Below are 21,902 nucleotides of genomic sequence, written 5' to 3' on the forward strand. Positions count from 1 at the left end.
TACTTCACACTGTGATGACTGCAGTGTTGTTGACCTTTATTTGCCATTGTGGTTAACAGCAGTATTAATCTCATCCAAAAAAACCCACATGAACACAGGGGAAAAAAAAAAAAACAACTGAAAACCAGCTCCTTCCCTGCTCAAGTAGAAATCAGCATGCTCAGTCCCACTGGTGCTGAAATGTCTTATACTATTATTTGACATAGTAAAGCTTGAACTATAAGAAACTCAACTCATGTCAGGAAGATTAATAATCCCCAAAGGTGCCCATGTACTGCAGCTGATACACCACTCAGCATGAGATAGACTGACTGTGATTTTGCCAGTTAATTTAGGCCTTACCTGTACATAAGTAATGAATGAGTAACACTGTGGGGTCAAATGGGAACCTGAGAGCTTCACCTGCAAAGCAGCAGAGAGGTTGGTGTTACTCCTAACTCGAGGCAAGGAACCATTTCCTCCAGCAATTTGCTCACACTCACCAGCTTTTCCAGCCTTCCTGGAATCGTATTCGAGGTGCTGCGGCAAGCTTGGATATACTGCAAAAAAACCATGAGTTTCTTCTAGGTATGCTGTTCTCATCCTGTATCCAGGCAGAGCTCAAAGCAGCTCATCCAACAGCGCATTGGGGAGGGCAGGATTTGCAACAACTGTCCCCCACAGTGGCTTGCTATACAGAGCTGTGAGAGAAGAGCTCTGGGGCATTCACCACCTTGTCTCAAAGGAGCTCCGCTGGCCTGCTTTCATGGCCCTGTTCCCTCAGGTCCTGCCTCAGGCCTTTAATGGGAATGAGTGGCAAGGGCAGGATTGACGAGTACCGTGAGAACACTGTTAGTGCTGTTCATTCTGGCACAGACCTGCACAAAGGAACCCACAAAATATACTGGAAAAAGCCACTCCAAGCCATGGAAAGCCAAGTTGAGCTGGAGAGAAGCTTCCCCTTATCTCCACTGGTACAACTATCACTGCTCAGAAAGGTCACAAAAATGAGGGCATGAAAGCCAACAGAATAAGGGCTCAGCTCCTGCAAGAGATCAACAGCCCAGTTCTGAGTGTAGCTGCTGAGGTCACTGTGAGCTTGCTGCAGCAGATGGGAAGAAAGCTTTTAGCTCATAGCCAGCTCACTGTCAGAGGAGCACACTCACATGTTTGATGAGGGAGGTGAGAATTGTATATGTCTTGCTGAGGCTTCTCAGCAGTGTGTCCACACAGCTCCCTGCTGGGAGTGCAGTCTGCACCAGCTCATGATAGACTGTCAGCAGAGTTCCCAGCTGCAGAATTACACCTTTCTCCAGAGCCTGGGTTTGGTTTGATGGTTGAGAAGGGTCTTCTAGAAGAAAGAGATGAATACTTGGTGAATGTGTGTCTAATGAATCCTTTTGTGCAGGTGGGAGGCACAAAAGGCACTCTTTGTGTCCAATGCACAAAGCACCCATGTGGCACAGGGATCACTGGAGGGATTTTGTGACAACGCCCCTTATCTTACATTGTTCATGTAGAACCAGCTTGAAGGAGAGTTTAACCTGCCCTCAGATGATGCTGTCTTAAAATCCCAAGATACCTTTTTTCCCCTCTGTCTTCATCTGGTTTTAACAAAACATGTAACATTAATAATTGGACTTTTATTACCTGATGTGTTGGACCCCAGACTGGTGAGTTTCTTGATAAGCCAATCCACCTCTTCAAGGACCTTATCCACCTGACCCAGAACCAGCACCTAAGACAGAAACACCAAAAACAAAACAGGTTTTGGGAGGAGTTTGGCACAACGGGACCCTGCAAGCTGTTTGTCACACCTTATCCCTGGACTCTACATATTGTTCCACACACAGTATTTTGACTCACACAGACAGTGGGGGCTGCAGTCTTGGCATTCACTATGGCAAAATGGCACCGACTCTCCACTTCTATGTCCTGGCCAGAGGAGAGAAAACAAATTCTGGTGAATAAAACTCCAGCTGCTGTCACACAGTTTATACCAGAGATGCACTCAATTCTGCCCTGACAGCACTATGTGATGAAGGGCTAGGCTGCTTCTGCATCACACCTGATCTATGTCTCCCAGGCAAGCGTGGATGTCTTGTGCAAGTTCCCGCAGGAGACTGACCGGGCTCTTGTAGAGAACGTGGACACTGAAGAGCAGAGACAGCAAACCCTTGCAGCAAGAGATATCCTCTGTGGGGAAGAGAAAACAACACATTATCAGGCGCAGAGCTCCCCCAGCTACTTAGGAACACCAGACATCCAGCGAGGGGAAGTCTCAGATTCAGTGCGGATTTAACCAAAATGATCCACAGTAGGTTAAAATCCTATCAAAATACTGCAGTTACAGCAGCAGAGTTCAAAACATCAGGCATCACATGTAATAGTGCAAGGGGAAGTGTGGCTCACTGGAGCCCTCAGCTCACAGAAAAATTGTGACCAAAAGCACTGAGGAAGTGCAATACAAACTCTGACAAGAATACTATCTTTCCAGAGTATAAATCTCAATTTGAGCCTAAATAACAAGGGAGAAAATTCAGGTAAGTGAGTGGCTTCCTTTTCTTCAGCAACACTAATAGTTTTAGTTCTTTCTCTAAGATTTGTGCTAATAACCACAATGTCATGGCAATCTGCCACAGAATGGGACATGAATGTATCTTAAAGAGGTAAAACCAGGACAGACAACAGCAGAGCATCTAAGGGTCTAATATCAGACCTGACACATCACATCTAAACATGCTCCCCAAAGCTTACTTACCAAGAGCATTTTCTTTGCAAACTTTGACCGTCCAAGTCAGGAATTGAAGGAACTACAGAAAAAGAGAAAAGATATCATGACTTCGAAACAGAATTCAAAGCACAATACTACTACTACTACTACTACTAAAAATTCAAGACAATGAATCACAGCAAAAGAAAATGAGTGAAGTCCCCCCTCCTGACAGAAGGCACCCAGCTGTGCTCTATGAAGTTCCATAACAGACACTTAAACTACTAACAAGTGAAAAGCTGAGATCCAGGATGGGAATGGCAATACATTCCCTTGGACAAAGTAACAGCTCCATTTAATTTAAGGTAAATGATGACTCCAGACTTCTGGCACACTTAGTGCAGTTCCTAGCTTGTAAAATTCGGGCACTTTAGAAAATGACTCCTTGCATGGAAGGAATTAGGCACTCAGCCAGTTTGGACTGGACACAAGTCTGCTGGCCTTTTTTGCCTCTATTCCCATGTGGAGACAATACTACAACTAGGCTCTGTTAGGAGTCCCTGCTCAGGCAAACAAATCACTCAGGTGCCCAAAGCCATGATCAGAAGATGCAGCAGTGGGATGAGAAGAAAACTTGCTCTTAACTGTCCTTGCAGGAGTGTGACAGTAGAACCCTTGAGAACGTAACAAAACTGTTCTTTCGACACATGTGCCTGTAGATTCCAACCCAACCTGATAATCTCCTTCCCACACCTGCAGCTACAACATCCATCCCTGCCACCACATGAAGGCTGTGAAGTACCTGCTGCGAGGCCGGATCCAGGAGTTTGGACAATGTGGAGAGAACTGTGATGAGTGACTGCGTTTCCTTGGCATTGAAGTCATCCTCAGCACTGCTGAGCTGGTTCACCAGGGACCTCTGGTCATAGGAAGGAAAACAGTCCCTGAGTGTGCACATGTGTTGGAGAAGCAAATAACCAGAAGCTGCAGCAGATAAAGGGATCAGCAGCGAGGAGAATAACAAAGAGTATAAAAAGAGGAGTCTTCTAAAGAGCAGGTACTGCTTTTTGTTAGGAGTGCTTACACAGAGGCTGCTTATGACTCAGTATGACTTTTACAATACTCAGATAAGTTTATGCTGCACTGAAGAACCTATAGTTCTGTAAATACACAAGCACTTCCATCCAGCTCTGCACAGCACCCTGAAAAAGCTTTTCTTAGGGATCAGAAACTTTTCTGTACTGGTAATGAATCAGTGCCACAGTTGCTATCACATACTCAACCCTGTGGTCAAGCAAAAGAGAGCTAGCAGTGCTTTCTGCCAGGATTCCAAGTGCTTTGGAACACTTGCAGCACACAGTGGTACTTACCTGAAACTGTCGGATCTGGAAGGCAGCTTTCTCCGTGACATTAATATCCGTTTCTTCTGCGTCACCATCAGTAATATCTGGCAGAGACAGAGAGGTGCAGAAAAAAAGCTAAATGCCAAGAGCAGAATACAGGATTTATTTCCAAAAGTGGGAAAGACTGCAACTGCTCACAGCTAGAGGAGGAATACAGACTGCAGAACCGTGGTGAGCGGGGAAATGTGTTAAAGGCAAACTTCAAATAGATGAATGTTATATCAGACCCCAACTATCCTCTGCTGACAGACTTAGAGCTCTGTCAAAGCAGGTAAAGATATCTCTGGAATTTGTGTCTGGTGTGACACAAATGCTACGAAGCCCACCTTATTACTGACACACAAGGACCAGACCCCTCTCTCCCTTGTTATGGATAAAGGCTGCTAAGTCCCTACCTGCACACACATGGGCTGGAACATGGAGGTCAGAAACCAGAGCAGAACTGTACTATGTGCCTACCCAGGGCTTGCAGAAACTGGGGAATCCTGGCAGTGTACAGGATCTGCACCGTGTTGAAGATCCGCAGCAAACCTTCCAAGCACAGGAGTGAAATGCTTTTTCCCTTCTTCTTCCCTGATTCTTCAACAACAGTGGGAATTGAAGTGTACCTCCAAAGCAGAACCCTGTGGGATGAGAGATGAGATTTAGTCCAGTAAAGCTGGATGCACAGGGCAAGAACTAGATTCTACTCTTAGGATTGTATTTTTAATATAACTAAATTGGAAGGTCTTTTTTCTATAGGAAAGTGGTGGGAGAAGAGATCTGGTTTTAAAATTTTATTTCAATGTCAGCAAAACAGCTACTGCATTCTTTCTGCACAGTTAAATAATTTAATTCTTTCCAGGTGCCAAGGGACCTTCCAATCCCATTTTGAGTCCATCTTTATACACTCATTTCTTCCATCCAGCTTTCTTTCTTTCTCAGGCTACCCAAACCCTGACCACTGGTGTCAAATCTGCCAGTGACAAAAAGAGCTTTTCTTTTGGCAGTTTGGATCTATGAAATGTCAGAATTCACTACAGGGCTGTCTATAAATAAAATCAGAAATGTAAAGGCAGGCAAAATAAAAAGCTGTGAGGAAAGCAAAATTGTTTGGCCCAAAGGAGACTTTTCTATTTGTAGGCAAACATCTTTTTCCTGCTCCCCTAAGACCACTTCTTCCCTTTTTTGTTCCCTCTCCTTTCTTCTCATTAGTTCTGTCGCCTGCACAGATGATCTTATTCTATTTCAATGTCCAATCACGCAAAACATGTAGCTCACATGTAGTCCTAATGACTGCAACAAAAATAGCCTCTATTATTTGGGGCGAGACACAAAACCGGCATTATGCATGGCAGGGGTAATTTGCATTTTGTGCTCTCTGCTGACTGGGCTCTGAAAAGACCCCATGCAGATATGACCTAGATTCCAAAAGACATTTACATGGTTCACATTCTTGGATTTCCAAAGGATTAGATGCATGAATGTCTTCCAGCATCTTGCAGAAGTCCTACAAAAAATGTTTTCTAAAGCTTGTGTCCCTCATACATCTGTTTTGTACTGTAGCTCGAAGTGAATTTAAACTTCACTGCATTCCAGAGGCCTCAAGAATTCAGCCTGTAATCATCCTACCTTCTCTGTGACAATGAGTGATGAGCCAAAAGTCAGAGAGGGGCTGAAAATGAGAGTTTGATGGTGCTTGGTTCTTCCAGGCCAAGTACCATTATTAGAGCTGTATCACTCACTCTGGCACAGAAACCGTAGTGCCTCCACTTGATTTCTCAGGAGCAAAGAAAGGCAAAGACCTCAACCTGGGAGGTTGGACTGCATTCTTCTTTCAAAACCCTGAGAATCAAAAATCCCCAAAATGCATTGCTGATGTCCCCACCTGCCACAGTGACTCACTGCGTGATTTTGCAGAGGTTCTGAAACATCTTCTCCAGATTTTGTCCGTCTGGTCCATCAGTTTGTCCCGTCTCCTCCAGCTGCTGCACCTTCTGCAGAGCTACACTGACAGCATAGCGCAGGAACTCTGTGCTGGAGCGCAGAACTGCCAGGCTCTCCTCATGGCTTTGGGCATTGTCCCTGAGGAACCAAGAGCACTGTCAGAGAATTGAAGATGCACAATAAAAGCTCGGGAATGGCCTAGGAGATTCAAAATCCAAATATTTGGATTTACAAATATTTACAAATAAAATCATTGGCTGAACTCAGGGTGGAAGGTGTGCTTTGGTAGCTTGTAGTGAACACTTGGAGGGCACAGTTCCACCAGCCTTTCCAAATACACTAAAAGACATGGTTTGAATTGATGTCTGGCTCTGCTCCACAGAGGGCTGGACACTTTCTCACCTGAATAGAGCTGTGAGCAGAGTGGATACAAAACCCATGGACAGAAAGCTCCGTGCCGTTTTGTTGCCCAAGGCAGATTTGTTCTTTCCAGCTTTCTCCTTCAGGATTTCAGAGAGTTTGTTGTAACATGTAAACAGGCCTAGGACATCCTCAAACTTGTTTTTACTGCAATGAAGTAGTAGAAAGCATTAATAGAGAAAATGCAGTCTTGGAGTTTCCCATTGGAAGCTTCAGTTGCCAAATTAAACAATGACACTCCCTAAATGATGAAACAATGACATACGACATCTTCCCACCTCCCTAACAGTGTATACCTTATCCATTCCTCCTCGACCCGTTCTTCTACAAAATGTCAGATCCCATCTCCCACATCACATGACATTCAAAAGGAAAACACTCCCCAAGGCTCTGTGAGTGGCTGTGCCACAAGGCACTCACACTCAGAAAACATCACTGATTCTGTCTTTGCACTACCACCCTGTGCCTGCAATGAGGCTGTACTCCAAAGAGATGGGCAAACAGTAGCACAGCTAGTGCTGGAGGGTAAGATTTGATGTTTTACCTGAAATTCCCAATGTTGAAATTGTACTCAATCAGAACCTCACAAATTCCCATCACCTGAATAGCATAGATGTTGTTTTTCACACCAACACCAGAAGACAGAGAAAAATCTGCCGATTTATCCTAAGAGGCAAAGGAAACAAGTGAAAAATCTTTTCAAAACCTGACAAGAGCTCAGCATCTTCTTCCACTGAGTCAAACTGAAAATTTGATTTACCAGTTCAAAGTCTTCCAACTCGCTCTTGATCATTCGTCGTGTGACAGATTCGAGCATCTCTTCAAAGTTTTGCTCAAATCCCACATCCTCCTCCTCCTCATCGTCATCCTCAGATCCTTGGCACAGATTCACAGTGCTCTTATACCAGGCGAGACAGTGCTGGATACAGCAGAGCAGATGAGCCTGAAGGAAACAGCCACAGTCGCACTCAGCCTGCAAGCTGGAGGTCACTGGTAGAGGTGGACATGGGCCAGACTATTATAGTTGAATGCAAAGAGCTGTAGCTGCCTTCAGAGCTGCCTTGAGTCTCAAGAATATGCCTCATTCCTAGATTGAGATGGTCAGTAATCCTACACAGAACTACCCAGCTCTAGCTTCAATGTTCTTGCCTAGATGAGATGTATAAACTGAACTCCCACTGCTCCCTCCACCCAGCTACCTCAGCTGCTGAAGGAGATGCCAAAGGGACTCTCACTCTAGCTGAAGACTCTGCTCCATTCCTGCATGTGCTACTGCAGCACAGCACACAAGCTTCCTTAGGGGAAAACAAAGTGATTAACTTGAATTTGTTCTCTTGGAAGTCCAACGAGTTGTTGAGGTCTCATCTCCAACAATTTCAAAGGAGCAAAACCAAAGGGCAGATTCTTCCCCCTGCTACACACACACTGCACAACCATTTTATGTGGAATTAAGTTGAAGGAGGGAAAAAAACCCCGCAGGGTGAACTCAACAGTGGATAACAGAACTACACTATTCCTACAGCATTTTTCACACAGGTCCCCATAACCACTGTGCTAGTGGAGCTCTAATAAATAGCCTGAGGCAGGGGTGAGATGCCCAGCTCTGTTGTCATTTAAAGAATCGCTCCAGGCTAGAAGAAGCTGAAGAAGCACCAGGTATTCAGCTCATGTAGCAAGACAACTCAAATGCTATGTAACAGATGAGCTTGCAGCTGTGGCCTGGCAATATAGCTCTTACCAGCGGTTCTTGCAGAAAGATTTGATCTCCTTGAGCCATAATACATCCTTCCAGTTTCAGCGGAGGCAGGAGGTCTGGTTGAGGCAAGTAATATTGCTTTATCTGTCACAGAAAACCAGAAATAAAAATAACTAGTTACTTGGTAACTGAGCCTCTTAGGATGTTTGAAAATAGAATACAATATTCTTTGTACCCCACTTTAAAGAGCGAAAGCTGGCACTGCAATAATGGGACAGTACAAATATGTGAGCCACGTCATCTGCTCTACTGGTGATTAAAATCCCTTCTTGAGTTCCTCATGTACCTCTCAGGCAGGACATGTCACTGCCCTAAAATAATCTGACCACTGCTGGTGTGTTGCCCCGACATGTAACACCACTTGCACTCCACCTGCAGTGCTACCCATCCTTTTAACAGTGAGGATCAATAGCTGCTGCTGCTGCCCTGAGCACCTGAGTACCCTGTCCTGGCACTCACCTTCCTGGCCTAAAGGTGCAGACAGCTGTGGATGCTACACTTGGCATGAAAACAAACCCATGAGACCACACTTGCACCAATTCCTGGCTGTTTGGCACCACAGGAAAGAGATATGCTCTGAGTACCGATACAGAACCGAATAGGGAAAGTTATAGATGCATAATGATGCCATAAAATTTATACATTTACACCAGCTTCCTGTTAAGTGCCCTCTGCTACCCAAAAGCTGTCTTAGCTCAGTTCATGTTCCTTTCCCAGAACCTGTACTGTCATGGGAAAGCTGGAATTAGTCAGCATGAACTCTATGGATGATTAAAGGGAAGAAAATTACTTGTCTCAAAGAAAGCACAGTCTGTCCAATGGACTGGGGAAATGTGATTGTCTTGTTGCCATGAGCAACACTGCTGGGGGATGAGTTAATCCTCCCAGATCCTACATGGACTTGGGTATTCTCCCCATGGGAGGACAGGAGTAATAATTACTGTGTCAGCACACATCCTTAGGGAAGTATGGGAGGGTAACTGCTGTGCACTGCTAAGGAACAGGGAGAGCACAGAGCACTTCTCCAGGCTCACACTTCCCACATGACCTAAGAACTGAAGGGTTGGAAAGGGCTCCAAGAGATCCTTCCTCTTCCACCCTGTGACAGGTTATGAACCAGTCTCCAGACGTTTACCTAGTCTGCTCTTTCAACATAAAAGGGATTTGAACACCTCCTTAGGGCAGTGTTGCAGCACTTAAACATGTTTCCAGTGTATGGGAGAACTACTTTCCCCAATATTTAACCCGAATTGTTTGCTGTGCTGGTTGCAGTGCAGAATTCTCAAAGTCCCTTACAGCCCCACCACGGAGCAGTACTTTACCTGGGACAAGAGTGTTTCCATTATGGACCTGGCCAGCTGGGAGTTCCTGCGAAGGACATCATAAAAACCCTGTGGACAGGAAGGAAGGACAAGTGGGTTGACACAACACAGAAAATGAACCACAGACACAATAAGTTGGCGTCATAAGACAGCAATGACACTCTGGCACTGCAAGGAACCATGAGGAAGTAACAATGTGCTCAGTGTACAACTCCATACCTGGCAAAGCAAAGGCACCGCAGAAAGAAGGTATGAATCAGAAAGAGTATGAATTTCCTCACAGGGGCCCTCTCACAAGCTGTATCTCCCTAGCAGCGGTGGCATCAAGCCCAGAGTGACTTTCACTGCTATTTAACAGTAGCACTAGATCCAACTTCAAACTGTGAAATCCTGCTTCAAAGGCAAAACAAGCCAGTGGGGAAACTGTAGGAGGCAACAAATCCTGCAGACTGAGAAAACTCAGTGGATGGATAAAGCAAGCACTCAAGTTTTCTAGCAACAGTGACAAACACATCTAAAACTTGCAGCTCACCAAAGGTCAATCCAACCAAGTCAAGAAGGAAACAAAATCTCCCTGACCTGGATGGTTTTTTTCCTCAAGGTAGTACCCCACAGTTATATCATATATCACAGTTACACACACTCAAGAATGGCCCCTTATAACAGGCCACTTGTCACAGGAGATCTAAGGGACACTCAAGCTTTTCTAGACACTTGGAAAGGAAGAGGAGAAAAGACAGTCTCTAAGGAAGTTTCTCCATACTCTACATTCAGGGTTTTCTTTGGAGCCCATAATTAACTCTCAACAGCTCCACATCTATCCAATGCCTTTATACCACTCCTCCTCACTGGGCATCAAACATACCCCCCTTTTCCCAGGCCACACCACACAGGAAGACAGACTTTGACGCATTTTTGCTCTTAAGCAATGCATGAGCTGAGGAAGATACATCAACATGTCCTTGGGCTTATAATAGTCCAAAATAAAAAGAAGCAGAAGGATTGAGAAAAAAACCCAGTTTTTGGTACACGTGTCCCAAGAAGAACATAACTGAGCTGATAGGCTGTTTTCCACAACAATGTGATCATTGTTTACCTGTGGCTGCAGCAGAACCTGACTCCAGAAAAGCTGTTTAAAAGGAGACTGAAAAAACCACGTTTACCTCATATAACATGAGTCGAACATCCGCTTGCTGGCTCAAACATCGCCTCAGGCTGCCCAGGATTTCAAGGCAAAAGGCCTCATTAGCTGCAGAATTATAGCAGGCATGAACATCTGCCTGGATCTGAGAGGGAATATTAGTCACATTATACTGGGTATATTCTCAGATATCACAACACAGAAGCAAGGTGATAAAAAGGTCTGGCCCCTGAACAATCACTGAAATAGTCCTTACTGTGCTTCCAGGCTCCTTATCATCCTCACAGAGCAGTGGGGATGCTCCCCAGAATATTTCGTGCTGTAAGAGAATGACTGAACAGCAACATCCCTAGAACAGCTTCTCTTTGCACATTGCACTTCCCAAAGCTTTCCTTCCAGGACTAATCCTTACTGAAGTTTTATTTCCATTTTGGGGAAACACTCCCCTCTTGAGTTTTTTCAAACAGTGCATGTCAGACATGAGACTGTCTCATATGTTCACAGCAAGAACTGCAGAACAGCACTTACCTGAGTGGCACCGATGGCCTGGCTGCACTGGGAAGAGGACAAGCTGCCCAGAACCTTAAAATTCCTTAACAGAAGCAAAAATCCAGCGACTGCAGCTTTACGAGCATCGAGCTGCCTGGGAATTGGGGCACGAAAGAGAAACATAAGGAAACATGGAGGCGAGAAGCTCAGAAGTAAATACAAGATCAACTCAGCAATGAAAAAAAGACCACAAATATGGAGTGACTGGGCCCAGTAGAACTGTATTTCCCCAAAGGGCAGCACAGTCCCAAACAGCCAAGAGCTTGGCAATTTGTTGGGAACTCCCTCGCTTTACACTCCTACAATATTCAATTCCCTTTCTGTCCTTGCAATTCTCACACTGAGGGAGAGTCCCAGGCCAAGACCCAAGTATTAAATGTCCCTTGAAAGCTGGAATGGGGAAGTCTTACAGACCTCAGAGTAGAAAAACTCCTAACAAAAACCTGGTGTGTTGCTTTGCTCACAGAAATCCCAGGTCTTTCCCAAGACCAAGTCCCTTGCCTTGAATTATAATCCTAAATTCTGAATTCTGTATTCATAAACAGGCAGCCACTGTCCAAGAAAATCCACGATCACAGCAGGATGGTTTGCTCAAAGCATTCCCAAGATAACAAGGCTGCTTCTCTACCACCGTGTAAGGGATCAGAGGGAAGGTGGCAGCTCAGCATTCTGATCAGTGGTTCCTTCCAGACTCTCCCTGGCACCTGGATGTACTCAGCTGTGTAGACACATGTTGGAATTGGTTTTAATTTTGCCTGCTTATTTGGAGTTTCCAACAGCTTTCTGAATTTGCAAAGCCCATGCAGCTGGGGCTTGGTTCAGTAGAGCTGTGACTGTATTACAGTCCTAGGATAAAGGGATAGGAGATGTCACCATCTAGTTATGGAAGAACACAGTAAGAAGACACTTAGCCAAAACAAAAAAAATATTTCTGCTCCAAAGCCATAAATGAGTTGTAGAAATTTTTTCAAAGCATCCCCTTCCCAGCTTACCTGGAAAAAATAGCTTTTTGGAGAACAAGTATCAGGGAGTCCCTCACTGACATGCTGACTTTGAGCAGAGGCTGGAAAGGAAAATAACCTTTGGAGTGAAAAGCACTAAAGCATGCCAAGCCCTTGGGGCATATGAGCTCATCTTCCTCAGGCCCATCTGGCCCTGCATTTCCAACACTGTCGTCAGTACAGTAGGAGACCCAAAATGTTTTAAAATAGAAAAGGAAACCCATAGAGCTGTAGCAGTGAGACATCTTAGCAGGTGAGTGAGGACACAGTGCAAGGTTTAGGAAAAGAAACATTATCCCCAGGTTGGACAAAGCAGGTAAAAGTTTAACACCAGGGCAATATCTCTGCCCAGTCAAAGAGAAATACTGACACGGAGCTTGGAAGAAGAAAAATCAACATGACAGCTACAGCTGTTCAGCTAAACACTGTATACTTAGTTTTCTACAGGGTGCAGCATCTGGGCATCTTCCAGATGAAAGGTCAGAATGGAGCGGCTTCGGTCCCACGCCAGACCACACCATATGCTTTTTGCCAGAGGGCACATGCAAATCCATGCTTGAAGAACAGCTCTGTGCTACACCACAGCACAGGATGAAGGCTTATTTTATAAGGAGGGTTATCAGATCATGCATATAATTGTGGCCCAGAGCTGTCGCTGAAACTAAACTAGCAAGGATATTCACGGAGGAACGCAAAGCTTTACCTGCACTGCCCGGAGGAGCCCTTGCACTGTGTCGATGGGCAGAAAGGACAAGTTGTCAAAGGTCTCTGTGACTTTGGAGGATGAAGTCTGAAGCACAAGAGGAGCTGACACAACAATATTGGACAGCAACTCTGAAAAATAAAAGGACAAAAGGAGCAGCTGATGCCAAGGGGCCAGAAAAGTCTGAGCAAAAGATGTCTGTAGAGCTAAGAATTACAGACTAATTGAAGACCTTCCATTACACAGAGAGGTCGTGACAGGATGAGCTTCGAAAACCTGAGCTCTGCTGCAGGCACCAAGTGTAAAACTCTCCCAGCCTGGCTGAAGGGCCTCACCCCACCAGAGGGCACTGAGGTGTAAGAGAAAAGGTTGCAGCACAGATATCTCAGCAGCCCCAGCAGCTCCCAAGCACTTGCCCAAGGACAAGGAGGAAGGCACGGCTAGGAATGTGGAACAGGTTACTGACTGATGGTACAGTTCCTGTGCATCAGCTGTTCCATGGCAACTGCCTGCAAACGTGTTTTTCACCTGTGATGAATGCAAGGTGATCTGATGCAGCTGATACCTCAGAAAGAGGAGAAGGAACAACAGATTTTCTTGGCTTCAGGTCATTTCAGCAGGAGCTTCAGAAACCCAACCACATCCTGGGCTGCACCAAAAGCAGTGCAGCCAGCAGAGTGAGGGAGGTGATTCTGCCCCTTCACTCCACTCTGGCAAGACCCTCCTGGAAGTACTGTGTCCAGCTCTAGGGTCCTCAACACAAGAAAGACATAGATGAGTGGGTCCAGAGCAGGGGCATAAAAGTGCTTAGAGGGCTGGAGCACCTCTGCTATGGAGACAGGCTGAGAGAGTTGGGGTTGTTCAGCCTAGAGAAGAGAAGGCTCTGTGGAGACCTTGTTGCAGCCTTTCAGTACTCAAATGGGGCTTGTAACCCAAACCATTCTGTGATTCCCTAACATGTTCTGAGGAGCTATGTTGTGACTGCCCATGGAGCACGGCACATTTTTCTCCCTTTCCTGTTACCTATGAAGTGGGTGACAGGAGATGCTGCTTTTGTGAGCACTCTGTTCAGGACCTGCTCAAGAATTTCACTTCTGATGGGCTCATGAACCTGAAATGAGAAAGAACGATAAATAAAAGTCAAAACTACATAAAGATATTCCCATACCTCACAAGACAGGTAAGCTGGGATGGTCACCAGAAGCCCCTTTCAGATAAATCCACACAGATCAACTCAGATTTCACCCCAGGACAATCAGAACCAGCACACCAGAGAGGCACAGTCAAAACATAATGGGGCAAATCGTCTGTGGGACGCAAATTTATCAACTCAGTGAAGAAGAATGGGTTTCAATCCCACCTTGTCAGATTTTATTTGCACCTCTGATTTTCTCTACTTTCTCCCTAGTTCCTTGGAAACTGTAATAGGGATTACACAAGTACCATAGTAGCTGGAACTATGGTACTTGTGTATGGAACAGAGTAGGATTAGGTCTTTATGAGGATGGCCTCTTCCAGCTGAAGAGGGCCAAATAGGAGACTAATGTTTGCAAAACACTCATGATGGATACAGCAGGCAAGGTTTTGACACCATTTACCAAGAGAGAATAAGAATAGAGGTCCCTCCCTGCCCAAAACCTCTCCAAAACATACACTACCTTAAATGTTTCCAGCAGGATACTTGCTCCCAGTTTGCAAGCCTGCTGGGCTGGCATTTTTGAAAGGCCATAACTGGTATCAGCAGCTTTTCCTCCAAAGGGCTTTTTTGGTTCATATGATTCCATTAGACTGAAGCCGAGATCCACCAGGCCCTGAGTAACGTGGTCCCAGCCAAATGCACTGAAGAAAACATTAAATGGACCAGGAAAGAAACAACTTAGTCACAGGAAAGTTTAGATTAGAGCAGTTTGAGGTAAAAATCTTCTGCAGTCCGTCCAGGTTGCAAAGCAGCAGTGAGAGACACGTGATGACAGCAGGGAGGATGACATCCCTCACAACTCTGACTGTCTTTAGGCTGAGGGACAGGTGCTCAGCACAACACCTTCTGCAGTCCTAGTTCTCCATCAGACTTCCTTTCCAGTTCAAAGGCTTCCTTGCTATGGGGAATGATGTGCACTCAGGTCTGATCTGAATATAACAGTATGTCACAGTCAGGGTGCACAAGTATCCTACCGATCACAAGATCTTCAAGTTGGAGAGAAAGACAGAAGAGGAATGCCTCCCATCAAACTAAAGGACAACTGGTGACAGACCAGAGCTATCCCACAGCATGTTTAAAGGACTAACCATGTGGGGGATGAAAACAGAGAACATATCCCTCATGCCTTGATTGGAACACAAACTACAGCCAGCAGCATGACTCACACTCTAAGTGTTTCAGTAAGAAAAACAGATCAGGTCCTGATTAGTTTAGTCCTTTGTACCACCAGATTCTGAGATTTGAGGTAAAAGGAGCAGATTTGTACAGCTATATTTTGTTGCCTTTTTTTTTTTTAATTCGCCAACATAAAACTGGGATAAAAACTTTGGATTTTGACACTGATCCCTGCCAGCACATGGTATTTGGTATTTAGCATCCCAGAGTATTTTAGCAAGGCTGAAACTCTCCCCCCTCCCAAAGCCCACTGAATGTTCTGCAGCACGTGGCAACAACTCACCTATTTTTCACCACTTCCAGAATTACAGCGCTTACATCATATTGTTGAGGAAACAAATCCTGCAGAAACTTGGAGGCCTGAAGGAACTGCAGGTCCTTGCAGCTTCTTGTGATTGATGTTTTCAAGAAATCAAATATCTGGAACATAAAATCATTAAGTGTGCGGAAATGATCTTTGAAATGGGACGTGTACAGTCTTGGGTATGTTCCAGTAAGAGCACTGGCCAGGGCACAAGTTCCAGTACTGCCTGACAAAAATCTCAACTCACTTCTTTTTCAGGACAAATACACTAGCCTCATTAAGTGCTTCAAGGAGGGTAACCTGCTGCCAGATGCTTTTCATGTGGCCAACACAGAGCCAAAACATTAGAAAAAGAAGACTGCTTTTCTTCTCATCCTACAATACCAACCCTCAGGAACCACAACTCCGGAAAACTGTGATATTGCTCTGGGGTCTTTTCTAGTGTTCAGTAAAGTACAGCATACCGATGATCTAACTGCCTCCCTACAAGCATCCTGAAACCATTTTAAGCCTAATTCTGATGGGACTACTACCTAACCAGGCTTCCTTTCCTTTACAAGGAGTGCAGAGTGTATCCCCATGGAAGTTCTCTGCAAGTTTATGACCCGCATACCTGCTCCTGCAGTCTGTGTTTTACAGCAACCGACAGCAGAAGAGCCACGCTGAAGGGACACAGGGCTCTACCAGGGTCCTTCTGCTGCTCAGTCTAGAAAACAGTAAGGAACAGTCAGAAAGCTTGTTATCTTCAACTGAAGTGTCCTGCAAGTTCAGGAAGCCATCGGGTACATGTCTCTTCAAACGTATCACAACACTTGTTAAAGAGAACGTGACTGTGATCATAAAAATTATTAAATCCCTTCTCCAGGTAACCAACTAAGTTTTAAAAACCTTGCTTCAACATCTTCAAGAATAGTACCGATAGAAAATGGCTCCATCCTGCCATACCTTCAGATGTCTGATTAGTTCCTCGCCCAGGTCCTGGTCCAGGTTGATGACAGAAACAATGTGGAGAATAACGGTGCCTTCCACGTGGCGGAGCTGGTCCAGGGGCATTGTGGCTACCTCAAGGTCTGCTGACCTGTAGTTTTATCAGAAAAAAAACCAAGCCATCCAAAGCCATAAATCATTTCTTATGGATCCAGAAGGACGTATTTGTACAAGGTTTAACAATTCAAATTCAAGGAACCTTGGACAGGACCAGGGTGACTACAAATATCCGGGTAGTAAAGAAAGGGGATAACAGTGCAGGAACTTACTGTGGTACCCTCTGTTCTTCCTTCTGTCTCTTATCCAGTTGATTGAAAAAACTGATGATTCCTTCCAAAACAGTCTTCTTACTGCCCTGCAAGACAGAACATTACATTAAGCCATTGCAGGGCCTGCAGTATCCCAGAGAATTACACTCTATTCCCACACCTATCACAAATATCATGGTATCCTTCATTTCCCTCCATAAATTGCTGAGGCAGGGAAGGACTCCTGTGTGGCTCATTTTCAGATTTCCAGTTTGCATATTTCTTTTGACTGCACTTATTGAAGAGCTGGAAGAAACTCAAGCTTTCAGATGCTCTGATTGCCTTTTTTTTTTTTTGAAGTTGTTACTAATTAGAAAGGATCCTTTATGTTTTAATCAATTGAGAAGGCTTTCAAACTCCTAACTTTAAATCTAACAATACATTTTGGCTAGGGGACCCAAATGACCTCCTATAACACACATATAATTTGTCTTTGACTGGATCACAAATGAAGTAAGCAAAAGAGGCAGATCACCCTGTCAAAGGGCAGAGATGTGCTCTGCTCTGGAGGAAGAACACAGTAGATGACACATTCCCTGTACAAGTCAGACAACAGCCCAGAAGACAGTCACACTGCATGAGCTATTATTATAGTGTGCAGATCACAGAGAGTGAGCAAAACCACACTTGAGAACAATAAAAAAAACAATCCTCTCTGCTGTCTGCTAGGTCTCTGCTCATCCCTTATTTCCCAAAGGTTTCCTTCTTTTCCCACAAGGAAGATCAAGGTCCTTTCTTTCTCTGAGCAGGCAGCTTCTTCAGGCTAGAGGCAGTTAGAGAAAACCTACTGATGTCCCATTGTGTCCCTACAGCATGGTTTGGGAACAATCAGAATCCCTGTCCAAATCCAGCCTATAGATTAGTCTGGACATTTTTTTTCTGATGGTATAAGCTTAGAGGAAATCCAGCTCCCATGAACTTTTACCTTTGCAGAAAGCAGCAGCAGCTGATAGACCAGAGGGGGAATTTCCTGCAGGTCTAATTTGGAGAACATCCTAAGGACCTTTTCAACCACAAACTGCAGCTCCTCTCCTGATAGTGGAATATCCCTGTTGAATCAAAGATTCTTATTCATTACTATATTGTTAATTTCCAAGGCTCACTCACACATGGAAACAAAACCACAATGCCATGCCCAGCCCTTGGGACATGCCTGCACAGCTGTGTTTTGTATCCACATGGATCTGGTGTGGATGTTCATCGACCAACCACCCATGGGGCTGTACCTGCTATGGTCAGACCTCCTATTCCTACTTGCCCCAAACTACATGTTAAATAGGACATGGACATGATCACAGCATAAGGTAGTGTTGATGTTGAAGGGAAAAATAATTACCTGAACATGTTGGCAAGATGTATTACACACTGAGGATCCCACCTGGTGAAACAAAGATATGTTAGAAGACTAAGAGCAAGCAGAATTATCATTTATCTCTTCCCTCCTACACAACTATTCAATGTCACCATTTCCCTGTTACATTCTGATACTAAGATTAGAAGCCAGATTTCCGCCAGAACTCATCAGCACCACCCTAACCACCCACATTTACAATGGTTCTGAACCGCCCCAGCCCTTACAATAACAAATACCAAGAAAGGAATAAAAACAAGCACTTCCTGAGACCAGTTCATGCAACGGTCTCACCAGATCTGGGAACAGGGTGCTCCCTTGCCTTCCCAGTCAGAGAAGACACTGTCACAGAGGGCACAGATTCAAAGATGACAGAACAGGACACACAGCTCATAGTGGATGCCTTTTTCAAAACAATGAAACACAATGTTTTGCCACATGAAAAGAGCTGGCAGATGTACTTACTTGCTGGAGCAGAGGGTATTTATCAGCTGCTTCTTAAACTCTTCCCCATTCAGTTCACCTGAAAAACCAAGACTAAGGAGCTGGCTCCAGAGGAAGGGAGGACAAGGTGCAGGAGAAGTAGCTGATGGGGGTTACCTTTCCCATAAGCCAGGCTCTCCTTCGAACTGGCCAGTACAGTGAGAACAGTGGAAAACAGCTCCAAGGATTTCCCGTTAGAGAGGCTGCCGCCTTTAATAACATCAACAAACAGGTTGGCAAGCTCAGCCAATGCGTGGCCTGGCAGCTGGCGGGCCTGGGAGGACATGCAACAGGAAAGAGCCTGACGCTGTGCACAGAATTCCACACGTACATCCAAACTGTCACCAAAAACCAGCTGAAGATAACATTTCTCACAGTGAAATGCTCCCCTTAAATAGGAATTCAGCCCCGAGTTCCCTGGTTTATAGAACAGAGCAGTAAATCAAGATGATGTGATTATAGGTTTGGAATTTTTAAGACTAAATATCCAAAGATAATCAAATTCACACACAGAGCAAACTCCAACACCAGCTAACTTAGTCCACGGAAGATTTGTGGAAAGGACACAACTCATTTTCCTCAGTGGTTTAGTGAAGTATCTCAATCCACATATGAAATGATACCCAGCAGAGCCCAGGAAAGCCAGCCTAAAGGAGCTTTACCTCCAGCATCAGCAGTCCTATGATTTCAGACACCTTGCCCAAATGTAGGTCTCCTGACTCCACTAGTGGGACACAGTGCTTGTAAACCTGGAGTCTCCTGAGAACACCACTTCGCTGAGAGCAGGGGGAGCCTTATAGCAAGCAAATAATAGAGAGGAAAGAATAGGAAAAAAAAGTTATGCAAGTAACAACATGTTGCTAAACTACAGGAAATCAGTAGGGATAAACTGTCACCTGACTGCAACTCCCTATTTTATCTATCTGACAAAACAAATAAAAACAAATAAATAAAATAAAAAAACCCCAAATAATAATAAAAAAAGAAAACTGAGCACAGAAAATGAGAATCTCTTGGATAAAGTAGTTGAAGCACTCAACATTGTTATCACACCCTGTGGCTCACCCAACCTGATGCCAGACATCAGGAACCGTAAAAATGTCAGGAAGAACCAGCCTGGTAATCTGTTTTTCAGCTGGCCAGCTCAGTCTTACTCCAAGGTGTCTAAGTGCTCCCAAAATAAATCCCACTTATCACAAGCTCATTACAACTCTATTAGTCCAGTCTGCTATCTGCTATGTTTTTTCGGGTGTCTTGTTTCCCTGTGACAGCCCTGACGAGTGGGTTTTTACAACAAAAGTGACACTTCCATGTGCTGTTCAGCACTGGCTGCACCCACCTGTGTTGTGAGCAGCGCTGGAGCCGCAGCCCCCTGAGAGCAGCTCAGACATCACCCACCTTTGAAGATCCCTCTCAGCAGAGCCGCCGTCTCCCTGCCCTTCAGCGCCTGCCTGGTCACCATCTCGCCCAGCTGCAAGAGAAGGGGACGCTGTGAGCCGCCCCCCGCCCGCGGCGCTGCCCGGGCGGCGCATCCCCCGCTCCCCGCGCACCTCGGCCTCGCCCAGGCTCTGCAGGGCCTCCTGCAGCCGCTCGGGGCTCTCCTCGGCCGCCAGCGACAGGATGCGCTGGGCCATGGGGACAAGGGGCCGCCCGGGACCCCCGGGCCGCGCCTCCGTCACCCCGAAATTCCCGCCCGGAAGCGCCCGCGCGTCACCCGGGAAACAGCTCCCGCCCCTGGCGCGCGCTTCCCTTCTCGCCCGGGCCGCCCTCGGGACCGCGGGTTCGAGTCCCGCGGGGCGCGGTGTCGCAGGATGGGTCAGGTGCGAAGGGACCACAGTGGGGTCACCTGGCCCAACCCCCCTGCTCAGGCTGGATGGTCCCAGGGCGCATGGCACAGGACTGTGTCCAGACGGTTCTGGAACATCTCCAGCGAGGGAGACTCCACAACCTCTGTGGGCAATCTGTTCCTGGTGCACGGTCACTCGCACAGCAAAGTTCATGGAGTTGAAGAAGTATGGAGTGGGGTGCAGGCACGTGGGGTGCAGAGTGGGATGCTGGGTGACATGGGGTGCAGGCACATGAGATAGGCAGTTTGGAAGGGGGCACTGAGGTGCTTGGCACAAAGTGCCCATTCAGGGCCACCCTGCATCAGCGGCACCCGGCCCCGCGAGTGCCACCCACGTGGCGTGAGGATACATTTGAGTAAAAGCCCCTTAATTCCGGGGGGTGTGAGGGGTGGCCTTGGGCGTACCAGGAGGTTTAGCCCGCCTTTAAGCAGTGGGATTTAGCCAAAAGATCCGGTGCCAGCACATCGTGGGAGCTTTCACAAGCCCCGTGCTCACGTGGAGTGGGAGCTGATGCTGCCAAGCAAGGGAAGCGGGTTTGCCCCGGGCCAGGGCCCGTGGGGAGGGGGATAACCAGACCTGAGAGAGAGATCCCCTTAGGGCTCCATCACAACACTCCAGGGTAGGTCCCCATTGAGGCTGCCACCCCTTTCCTTGAGACCCCTATTCCCAGGAGAAAGCACTCATTTGATGATGCCAGGGGCTCTACATGTGCCTGCAAAACTACTTCATCTGTGATGAACATGATGACCAGGGTGCCCAGGTGGCCCAAGGGTCACTCTGGTGCTCTCTGCCACCCCAATAGAGCACTGTTGGGTCTGTTTGGGAACCCCTACACTGACAGTGTCCCCCCACTGTGCACTGTCTTGCCCGCTGGGCTGCAGACAGAGGTCCAACGAGCTGTAGGAGGGAGCTGAGCCTTGCACCAGGGCTGGTGTTGAAAGGGGGCAGGAGGGTTGAGGGTCTCCTCTGAAGGGCAGTGCCCAGTGCCTCTGGCTGTTGTGCCTCTGGCCATGGCAGCACTGCTCAGGGGTTTGGCACAAGTCCCAGTTTTCCATCAGCAGCACCCTCGCCTTTCATCTGGAGTCTCGTGCCTTCCTCCTCCTCCCTCCCTCACAATGGGGTCTCAGCTCTGTTTGCAGGACATCCCTGTGTGGAACTCAAATCCGTAAATCCCAGAGGCATTACAAAACATGCCTTGTGTAAGCCACTTCAGCCCTGCTCTGGTGCTTAGCCCTGCCCTGCCACCTCCCCAAAATCCGCATCGCTGTAAGAGTGCAGCTGAGCTCCTCTCCTGAGCTTGAGCACAGCTCTATCCTCACCACATCCTCACCCAGC

The 21,902-nt window shown here is 46.3% G+C and overlaps 1 protein-coding gene across 2 annotated transcripts in view; it reads right to left on the bottom strand.

Annotated features, from left to right (window-relative positions):
* FANCI (FA complementation group I) overlaps positions 1–20,383 on the bottom strand; it is a 24,431-nt gene extending 4,048 nt beyond the window's left edge. Inside the window, exons 1-33 of one of the 2 annotated variants that reach the window (XM_027745256.2) lie at positions 20,271–20,383; positions 20,119–20,191; positions 19,383–19,513; positions 18,838–18,994; positions 18,703–18,760; positions 18,223–18,264; positions 17,812–17,935; positions 16,848–16,933; positions 16,537–16,669; positions 16,205–16,297; positions 15,571–15,707; positions 14,572–14,752; positions 13,937–14,024; positions 12,914–13,044; positions 12,202–12,272; positions 11,189–11,303; positions 10,683–10,805; positions 9,520–9,588; positions 8,180–8,281; positions 7,202–7,384; positions 6,986–7,107; positions 6,424–6,588; positions 5,980–6,159; positions 4,555–4,718; positions 4,063–4,139; positions 3,495–3,611; positions 2,741–2,792; positions 2,048–2,175; positions 1,846–1,914; positions 1,630–1,717; positions 1,146–1,330; positions 483–539; positions 343–402 (exon numbers count right to left, since the gene is read on the bottom strand). In XM_027745256.2, the coding sequence (XP_027601057.2) occupies positions 343–402; positions 483–539; positions 1,146–1,330; positions 1,630–1,717; positions 1,846–1,914; positions 2,048–2,175; positions 2,741–2,792; positions 3,495–3,611; positions 4,063–4,139; positions 4,555–4,718; positions 5,980–6,159; positions 6,424–6,588; positions 6,986–7,107; positions 7,202–7,384; positions 8,180–8,281; positions 9,520–9,588; positions 10,683–10,805; positions 11,189–11,303; positions 12,202–12,272; positions 12,914–13,044; positions 13,937–14,024; positions 14,572–14,752; positions 15,571–15,707; positions 16,205–16,297; positions 16,537–16,669; positions 16,848–16,933; positions 17,812–17,935; positions 18,223–18,264; positions 18,703–18,760; positions 18,838–18,994; positions 19,383–19,513; positions 20,119–20,191; positions 20,271–20,354 (3,645 nt within the window). In that variant the 5' untranslated portion in view covers positions 20,355–20,383. Of the gene's footprint in view, positions 1–342; positions 403–482; positions 540–1,145; positions 1,331–1,629; positions 1,718–1,845; positions 1,915–2,047; positions 2,176–2,740; positions 2,793–3,494; positions 3,612–4,062; positions 4,140–4,554; positions 4,719–5,979; positions 6,160–6,423; positions 6,589–6,985; positions 7,108–7,201; positions 7,385–8,179; positions 8,282–9,519; positions 9,589–10,682; positions 10,806–11,188; positions 11,304–12,201; positions 12,273–12,913; positions 13,045–13,936; positions 14,025–14,571; positions 14,753–15,570; positions 15,708–16,204; positions 16,298–16,536; positions 16,670–16,847; positions 16,934–17,811; positions 17,936–18,222; positions 18,265–18,702; positions 18,761–18,837; positions 18,995–19,382; positions 19,514–20,059; positions 20,192–20,270 lie in introns of those variants that run through there. The other variant, XM_039389593.1, reaches the window with a different exon arrangement.
* Between the last annotated feature and the right edge of the window lie 1,519 nt (positions 20,384–21,902).

This window comes from Pipra filicauda, unplaced genomic scaffold (assembly GCF_003945595.2).
Source record: "Pipra filicauda isolate LSUMZ 115617 unplaced genomic scaffold, ASM394559v2 scaffold748_size112454_pilon, whole genome shotgun sequence".
Classification (NCBI taxonomy): Eukaryota; Metazoa; Chordata; class Aves; order Passeriformes; family Pipridae; genus Pipra; species Pipra filicauda.